Source organism: Oncorhynchus tshawytscha, linkage group LG10 (assembly GCF_018296145.1).
Source record: "Oncorhynchus tshawytscha isolate Ot180627B linkage group LG10, Otsh_v2.0, whole genome shotgun sequence".
Classification (NCBI taxonomy): domain Eukaryota; kingdom Metazoa; phylum Chordata; class Actinopteri; order Salmoniformes; family Salmonidae; genus Oncorhynchus; species Oncorhynchus tshawytscha.
Genome location: NC_056438.1, coordinates 14,643,536 through 14,652,687, shown reverse-complemented (window position 1 = coordinate 14,652,687; position 9,152 = coordinate 14,643,536). Strand labels below are relative to the sequence as shown.

General features: G+C 46.5%; 1 protein-coding gene across 1 annotated transcript; it reads right to left on the bottom strand.

Moving 5' to 3' along the window:
- Window positions 1–3,510: 3,510 nt before the first annotated feature.
- LOC121847612 (cerebellin-1-like) lies at window positions 3,511–8,815 on the bottom strand. The gene is made up of 3 exons (XM_042329532.1): window positions 7,949–8,815; window positions 5,294–5,413; window positions 3,511–5,072 (listed from the first exon to the last, which is right to left on the bottom strand). The coding sequence occupies exons 1-3, from the start codon at window positions 8,264–8,266 to the stop codon at window positions 4,875–4,877; spliced, it is 636 nt and encodes a 211-aa protein (XP_042185466.1). The 5' UTR covers window positions 8,267–8,815; the 3' UTR covers window positions 3,511–4,874.
- Between the last annotated feature and the right edge of the window lie 337 nt (window positions 8,816–9,152).

Genomic DNA, 9,152 nt, shown 5'->3' with positions numbered 1-9,152 from the left:
CATCAGTGTTTTCATCTGTCTTACCACTAGAACAAGTCTATTTTTCCCTTTTATAATCTTTATCGTGTTTTTGTAACCCTTATCCAGAGACAATAGAATTTATGAATATATTGGCATTCCAATAACATTGATATGAAGTATGTATGGTTCATACAGTTGAAGTCAGAAGTTTACATACATTTTGGTTGTAGTCATTAAAACTTGTTTTTCAACCACTCTACAAATTTCTTGTTAACAAACTATAGTTTTGGCAAGTTGGTTAGGGCATCTACTTTGTGCATGTCACAAGTAATTTTTCCAACAATTGTTTACAGACAGATTATTTCACTGTATCACAATTCCAGTGGGTCAGAAGTTTACATACACTAAGTTGACTGTGCCTTTAAACAGCTTGGAAAATTCCCAAAATGATGTCATGGTTTTAGAAGCTTCTGATAGGCTAATTGACATAATTTGAGTGAATTGGAGTTGTACCTGTGGATGTATTTCAAGGCCTACCTTCAAACTCCGTGTCTCTTTGCTTGACAGAAAAGTATCTATATCCACAGTAAAACGAGTCCTATATCGACATAACCTGAAAGACCGCTCAGCAAGGAAGAAGCCACTGCTCCAAAACCGCCATAAAAAAGCCAGACTACGGTTTGCATCTGCACATGGGGACAAAGATCATACTTTTTGGAGATATATCCTCTGGTCTGATGAAACAAAAATAGAACTGTTTGGCCATAATGACCATTGTAATGTTTGGAGGAAAAAGGGGGAGGCTTGCAAGCCGAAGAACACCATCCCAACTGTGAAGCAGTTGTGGGGGTGCTTTGCTGCAGGAGGGCCTAGTGCACTTCACAAAATGGATGGTATCATGAGGTAGGAAAATTATGATGATATATTGAAGCAACATCTCAAGACATCAGTCAGGAAGTGAAAGCTTGGTTACAAATGGGTCTTCCAAATGGACAATGACCCCAAGCATACATCCAAAGTTGTGACAAAATGGCTTAAGGACAACAAGTCAAGGTATTGGAGTGGCCATCACAAAGCCCTGACCTCTATGCTATAGAAAATTTGTGGGCAGAACTGAAAAAGCGTGTGCGAGCCAAGGAGGTCTACAAACCTGACTCAGTTACAGCAGCTCTGTCAGGAGGAATGGGCCAAAATTCACACAACTTATTGTGGGAAGCTTGTGGAAGGCTACCCAAAACGTTTAATGGCAATGCTACCAAATACTAATTGAGTGTATGTGAACTGCTGACCCACTGGGAATGTGATGAAAGAAATAAAAGCTGAAATAAATCATTCTCTCTGCTATTATTCTGACATTTCACATTCTTAAAATAAAGTGGTGATCCTAACTGACCTAAGACAGGGAATTTTTACTAGGATTAAATTTCAGGAATTGGGATTCAGGAATCCCAATTCAACGGCTCAGACACAAGAGGCATGTGGCAGGGTCTACAGTCAATCACGGACTACAGGAAGAAACCCAGCCCAGTCACGGACCAGGATGTCTTGCTCCCAGGCAGACTAAATAACTTTTTTGCCCGCTTTGAGGACAATACAGTGCCACTGACACGGCCTGCAACGAAAACATGCGGTCTCTCCTTCACTGCAGCCGAAGTGAGTGAGACATTTAAACGTGTTAACCCTCGCAAGGCTGCAGGCCCAGACAGCATCCCCAGCCGCGCCCTCAGAGCATGCGCAGACCAGCTGGCCGGTGTGTTTACGGACATATTCAACCAATCCCTATACCAGTCTGCTGTTCCCACACGCTTCAAGAGGGCCACCATTGTTCCTGTTCCCAAGAAAGCTAAGGTAACTGAGCTAAACGACTACCGCCCCGTAGCACTCACATCCGTCATCATGAAGTGCTTTGAGAGACTAGTCAAGGACCATATCACCTCCACCCTACCTGACACCCTTGACCCACTCCAATTTGCTTACCGCCCAAATAGGTCCACAGACGATGCAATCTCAACCACACTGCACACTGCCCTAACCCATCTGGACAAGAGGAATACCTATGTGAGAATGCTGTTCATTGACTACAGCTCGGCATTCAACACCATAGTACCCTCCAAGCTCGTCATCAAGCTCGAGACCCTGGGTCTCGACCCCGCCCTGTGCAACTGGGTACTGGACTTCCTGACGGGCCGCCCCCAGGTGGTGAGGGTAGGCAACAACATCTCCTCCCCGCTGATCCTCAACACTGGGGCCCCACAAGGGTGCGTTCTGAGCCCTCTCCTGTACTCCCTGTTCACCCACGACTGCGTGGCCACGCACGCCTCCAACTCAATCATCAAGTTTGCGGACGACACAACAGTGGTAGGCTTGATTACCAACAACGACGAGACGGCCTACAGGGAGGAGGTGAGGGCCCTCGGAGTGTGGTGTCAGGAAAATAACCTCACACTCAACGTCAACAAAACTAAGGAGATGATTGTGGACTTCAGGAAACAGCAGAGGGAACACCCCCATCCACATCGATGGAACAGTAGTGGAGAGGGTAGCAAGTTTTAAGTTCCTCGGCATACACATCACAGACAAACTGAATTGGTCCACTCACACAGACAGCATCGTGAGGAAGGCGCAGCAGCGCCTCTTCAACCTCAGGAGGCTGAAGAAATTCGGCTTGTCACCAAAAGCACTCACAAACTTCTACAGATGCACAATCGAGAGCATCCTGGCGGGCTGTATCACCGCCTGGTATGGCAACTACACCGCCCTCAACCGTAAGGCTCTCCAGAGGGTAGTGAGGTCTGCACAACGCATCACCGGGGGCAAACTACCTGCCCTCCAGGACACCTACACCACCCGATGCTACAGGAAGGCCATAAAGATCATCACGGACATCAACCACCCGAGCCACTGCCTGTTCACCCCGCTGTCATCCAGAAGGCGAGGTCAGTACAGGTGCATCAAAGCTGGGACTGAGAGACTGAAAAACAGCTTCTATCTCAAGGCCATCAGACTGTTAAACAGCCACCACTAACATTGAGTGGCTACTGCCAACACACTGTCAATGACACTGACTCTACTCCAGCCACTTTAATAATGGGAATTGATGGGAAATGATGTAAATATATCACTAGCCACTTTAAACAATGCTACCTTATATAATGTTACTTACCCTACATTATTCATCTCATATGCATACGTAGATACTGTACTCTATATCATCGACTGCATCCTTATGTAATACATGTATCACTAGCCACTTTAACTATGCCACTATGCCATACTCATCTCATATGTATATACTGTACTCGATATCATCTACTGTATCTTGCCTATGCTGCTCTGTACCATCACTCATTCATATATCCTTATGTACATATTCTTTATCCCCTTACACTGTGTATAAGACAGTAGTTTTTTTTTTTGGAATTGTTAGTTAGATTACTTGTTCGTTATTACTGCATTGTCGGAACTAGAAGCACAAGCATTTAGCTACACTCGCATTAACATCTGCTAACCATGTGTATGTGACAAATAAAATTTGATTTTGATTTGATTTGATTTGTGAAAAACTGAGTTTAAATGTATTTGGCTAAGGTGTATGTAAACTTCTGACTTCAACTGTATATCAGTACATATTAAGCTTATAATCTTATATTAACACTTCTATAAACACACACATCTTTAAAGAATAAACCAACACCCCCTCCTATATATTCTTACATGCCTCCTCTCGGTATTCAAGCAGCGAGAGAAATTGGTTGTGACAGTGTACGGTATGAAACCCATAGGCAACACACACACACACACCTCGCCAAAAATACCATCTGCCGCCGGATCCACCAGGGTGAACTGCAGGAGTCCTTACCCAGACTCCTCCACTCGAAGCGTTGAAGGTGTCCGCACTATTTACAGCACAAACACATGCACAGCTTTGGAGAAGGTGGAAGTAATCCCTTTCAATACTGATTCAGGGTTAGATTTTATGTGATCTCCCGAACAGTTGAGGTTATCATAGGGAGCATAGAATCATAGAATCTGATCCTAGATCTGTGGTAAGGTCAACTTCTATTATACAGTTACAGTGTCACCCTTATGATTACATTTGTGATCTGGGCCTGCATTCATAAAGTATATCAGAGTAGGGGGGTGGGGTGGTTCGATGCCAGCTGCCCATCATAGGGCTACCTGTCATCATCATCTTGCTCCAAGTAGCATTCCTCAGCGACGAGGCCATACCCCAAAACTATACAATAAAATGCCAGATTACATTCTGTCTCTGTTGTTCATTCAGTTAAGCCTGTCCTTGATTGATCTTTACCTACAAAGATTCCATTGTCTTTTATTACCTTTAGAACAATTATTATTTCTATGTAATTATTATTATTATTATGTCATTATTAGCATTTCATGCATCAAAGGAAGTTGAATATGATCCACAATACATAACTACACAAGCATGACACCTACTGTACGATCTACAGTATCATTCATATGCTGGAGCAGTGTATAGAAAAAAGTCTATTGCAAAATGGTACCATTCAGGATTTTGTGATAAAAACTCCTCCTTTGTAATACAAAACCCCTCCCCCTTTGTGATACAAACTCCTCCTTTGTAATACAAAACCCCTCCCCCTTTGTGATACAAACTCCTCCTTTGTAATACAAAACCCCTCCCCCTTTGTGATACAAACTCCTCATTTGTAATACAAATTCCTCCTCCTTTGTTATACGAACTCCTCCTCAGTCTGTCTTGTCCTCTATCTCTTTCCCATCCTATCCTCTCTCTCTCTCTCTCTCTCTATCTCTCACATCCTCTCTATCTGTCCAATTACTCACTTGCTTACCCATCTCTTATTCTCTCACTCCTATCTCCCCACATTCCTCCCCCTCGTCTCTCCCTCCCCTTCCCCCATCCCTTCTTACAAAGGAAACACCAGAAACCCAGAGAAGGTGGAGTATTTCCATCCCCCCATCAGGTTCCCTCTCTCCAGTTTGAGATAAGCCTTATCTCCTCTCTCCATGGTGACCAAGCCAGCATTGGTGGCTGCTTCCCTGGTCACGTCTTGGTCCCCGGCAAAGGCTGAGATGATCGGATGTCCATTTAAAACCAGACTCACCTGAAAGAAAGGGATAGAGGGAGGGGGAGGGGAAAGGGAGGTGGAGGGGTAGAGGGAGAGAGGGAGAGAGAGCGATATAGAATAGAGAGAGATAGAGGGGGCAGGAGACAAGGAACAAGATTAATCATGGTCTTTCAAATTACCTTACCTTCCTATGCACACCCTGACATTGTTTTGTGTAGGGCATCAACTTTGTATTTGTGTCCTCGTGTTTGTCTCACCTGAATGGTCTGTCGGTTATAGACCTTGACCACGTTGAAACAGAAACTATAGACTCCTGTTCGAGGTGCCACGAAGATGCTCCGTGCTGGATCAAAATGGCTGCCCACATTCACAAGGATCTGAGAGAGAGAAAGGGAAAGAGAGAGACGGAGAGGGGTGGGGGAGAAGATGTAAAGAAGAGAGAGACGGAGAGGGGTGGGGGAGAAGAAATAAAGGAGAGAGAGACAGAGAGGGGTGGGGGAGAAGAAGTAAAGGAGAGAGAGACAGACAGGTGTGGGGGAGAAGAAGTAAAGGAGAGAAAGAGAGAGACGGAGAGGGGGGGGGGAGAAGATGTAAAGAAGAGAGAGACAGAGAGGGGTGGGGGAGAAGAAAGGAGAGAGAGACAGAAGGGGTGGGGGGAGAAGATGTAAAGAAGAGAGAAACAGAGAGGGGTGGGGGAGAAGATGTAAAGAAGAGAGAAACAGAGAGGGTTGGGGGAGAAGATGTAAAGAAGAGAGAGACAGAGAGGGGTGGGGAGAAGAAGTAAAGGAGAGAAAGAGAGAGACAGAGAGGGGTGGGGGAGAAGATGTAAAGGAGAGAAAGAGAGAGACAGAGAGGGGTGGGGGAGAAGATGTAAAGGAGAGAAAGAGAGAGACAGAGAGGGGCGGGGGAGAAGAAGTAAAGGAGAGAAAGAGAGAGACAGAGAGGGGTGGGGGAGAAGATGTAAAGAAGAGAGAGACAGAGAGGGGTGGGGGAGAAGATGTAAAGAAGAGAGAGACAGAGAGGGGTGGGGAGAAGAAGTAAAGGAGAGAAAGAGAGAGACAGAGAGGGGTGGGGGAGAAGATGTAAAGGAGAGAAAGAGAGAGACGGAGAGGGGTGGGGGGAGAAGATGTAAAGAAGAGAGAGAGAGAGGGGTGTGGGGAGAAGAAGTAAAGGAGAGAAAGAGAGAGACAGAGAGGGGTGGGGGAGAAGATGTAAAGGAGAGAAAGAGAGAGACGGAGAGGGGTGGGGGAGAAGATGTAAAGAAGAGAGAGAGAGAGGGGTGGGGGAGAAGATGTAAAGAAGAGAGAGACAGAGAGGGGTGGGGGAGAAGAAGTAAAGGAGAGAAAGAGAGAGACGGAGAGGGATGGGGGAGAAGATGTAAAGGAGAGAAAGAGAGAGACGGAGAGGGGTGGGGGAGAAGATGTAAAGAAGAGAGAGACAGAGAGGGGTGGGGGAGAAGATGTAAAGAACAGAGAGACAGAGAGGGGTGGGGGAGAAGAAGTAAAGGAGAGAAAGAGAGAGACGGAGAGGGGTGGGGGAGAAGATGTAAAGAAGAGAGAGACGGAGAGGGGTGGGGGAGAAGAATAAAGGAGAGAAAGAGAGAGACGGAGAGGGATGGGGAGAAGATGTAAAGGAGAGAAAGAGAGAGACGGAGAGGGGTGGGGGAGAAGAAGTAAAGGAGAGAAAGAGAGAGACAGAGAGGGGTGGGGGAGAAGAAGTAAAGGAGAGAAAGAGAGAGACGGAGAGGGGTGGGGGAGAAGAAGTAAAGGAGAGAAAGAGAGAGACAGAGAGGGGTGGGGGAGAAGATGTAAAGAAGAGAGAGACAGAGAGGGGTGGGGGAGAAGATGTAAAGAAGAGAGAGACAGAGAGGGGTGGGGAGAAGAAGTAAAGGAGAGAAAGAGAGAGACAGAGAGGGGTGGGGGAGAAGATGTAAAGGAGAGAAAGAGAGAGACGGAGAGGGGTGGGGGGAGAAGATGTAAAGAAGAGAGAGACAGAGAGGGGTGGGGGAGAAGATGTAAAGAACAGAGAGACAGAGAGGGGTGGGGGAGAAGAAGTAAAGGAGAGAAAGAGAGAGACGGAGAGGGGTGGGGGAGAAGATGTAAAGAAGAGAGAGACAGAGAGGGGTGGGGGAGAAGATGTAAAGGAGAGAAAGAGAGAGACGGAGAGGGGTGGGGGAGAAGATGTAAAGAACAGAGAGACAGAGAGGGGTGGGGGAGAAGATGTAAAGAACAGAGAGACAGAGAGGGGTGGGGAGAAGAAGTAAAGGAGAGAAAGAGAGAGACGGAGAGGGGTGGGGGAGAAGAAGTAAAGGAGAGAAAGAGAGAGACGGAGAGGGGTGGGGGAGAAGATGTAAAGAAGAGAGAGACGGAGAGGGGTGGGGAGAAGATGTAAAGGAGAGAAAGAGAGAGACGGAGAGGGGTGGGGGAGAAGATGTAAAGAAGAGAGAGACAGAGAGGGGTGGGGGAGAAGAAGTAAAGGAGAGAAAGAGAGAGACGGAGAGGGGTGGGGGAGAAGGAGTAAAGGAGAGAAAGAGAGAGACGGAGAGGGGTGGGGGAGAAGATGTAAAGAAGATAGAGACAGAGAGGGGTGGGGGAGAAGATGTAAAGAAGAGAGACGGAGAGGGGTGGGGGAGAAGATGTAAAGAAGAGAGACAGAGAGGGGTGGGGGAGAAGATGTAAAGGAGAGAGAGACAGAGAGGGGTGGGGGGAGAAGATGTAAAGGAGAGAGAGACAGAGAGAAAGAGGGAGCAGGCGGAGGCAGAGAGAAAGAGAGAGATGGTGAATCAGTTGGTGTAGCAGTTTACCTTAACCTCTCATTGACGTACAGTTGGTGGTGAAATTTGTCGCTCACTTTTGGCCAGTATAGGTATTCAGTATCCTGGATGTTAATGTTTTATTGTCACACTCACTAACCTGGTCAAAATATATGGTCATAGTACGGTTGCTCATCTCTGAGGGTTCGTGGTTGGTGTTCCTGACAGCGGAGAATGCCACTCGACCAGTCCCCGACCGCACCGACATCCCCAGAGCGTTACCCGAAGGTTCCGATGAGGGGGTGGAGTCACAAACCACCAGGCACTTCCCCTCCAACACGATTGGCTCAGTGTCATTCTGAGCCCTGGCCCTCGGGGGACCAAATTGGAGGAACAGAATTAGTCCAAGGAACAAGGTGGGGCTTACGGACATTATGGGGCGGGGCAAAGATGAACAAGGAAGAGGAAGGCAGTGCATATTGTCTGAAATGGTTGTGAACTCTTGGGTGTTCTGGGGATGTTAGTTTATCTGTTTTGACAATTGAAAATGTCAGTTTCCACACACAGTTTCAGTAAAAAAAACGATCCTTTGTGAAGATATGACAAATTCCAGGAAACCAATGTCTGTCTTTGCAGTCTTCTTGTCTCAACCACGCTAAATCATAGTTTAAATCCTTCCAGAATCTGTGAGAAGGTTGAAACTCAGAGGGTCAATTGATCCAAACCCACTGAATCTGAATAGTGGATGGTAGATGCCCGATCCCTTGGAACCCACCTTTGGGCTGTGGCTTTGATCCAACCCCTCTTGCAGCCAAACTTGTCCAGGTCCCCAACCTGTGTTACCAGATTAGTAACACATGTCTGAGTGTTCCAAATGAACAGGTGTGCATCTCTCTCTGTCCCTCTGTCAGTTGGGAGCTGTGGAGTCAGGTGGTCAGGTGGTCCTCCCCAACCTTGACCCTGTAGTAGATAAATACAGTGGGGAGAACAAGTATTTGATACACTGCCGATTTTGCATGTTTTCCTACTTACAAAGCATGTAGAGGTCTGTCATTTTTATCATAGGTACACTTCAACTGTGAGAGACGGAATCTAAAACAAAAATCCAGAAAATCACATTGTATGATTTCTAAGTAATTCATTTGCATTTTATTGCATGACATAAGTATTTGATCACCTACCAACCAGTAAGAATTCCAGCTCTCACAGACCTGTTAGTTTTTCTTTAAGAAGCCCTCATGTTCTCCACTCATTACCTGTATTAACTGCACCTGTTTGAACTCGTTACCTGTATAAAAGACACCTGTCCACACACTCAATCAAACAGACTCCAACCTCTCCACAATGGCCAAGACCAGAGAGCT

Excerpts from the sequence above, each read along its gene's own strand:
- LOC121847612 (XM_042329532.1), bottom strand. The coding sequence starts at position 8,266 with ATGCACTGCCTTCCTCTTCCTTGTTCATCTTTGCCCCGCCCCATAATG. Across the intron at positions 5,414-7,948 it reads TGACCATATATTTTGACCAG|ATCCTTGTGAATGTGGGCAG; the intron begins GTTAGTGAGTGT and ends TCTCTCTCTCAG. Across the intron at positions 5,073-5,293 it reads ATAACCGACAGACCATTCAG|GTGAGTCTGGTTTTAAATGG; the intron begins GTGAGACAAACA and ends CCTTTCTTTCAG.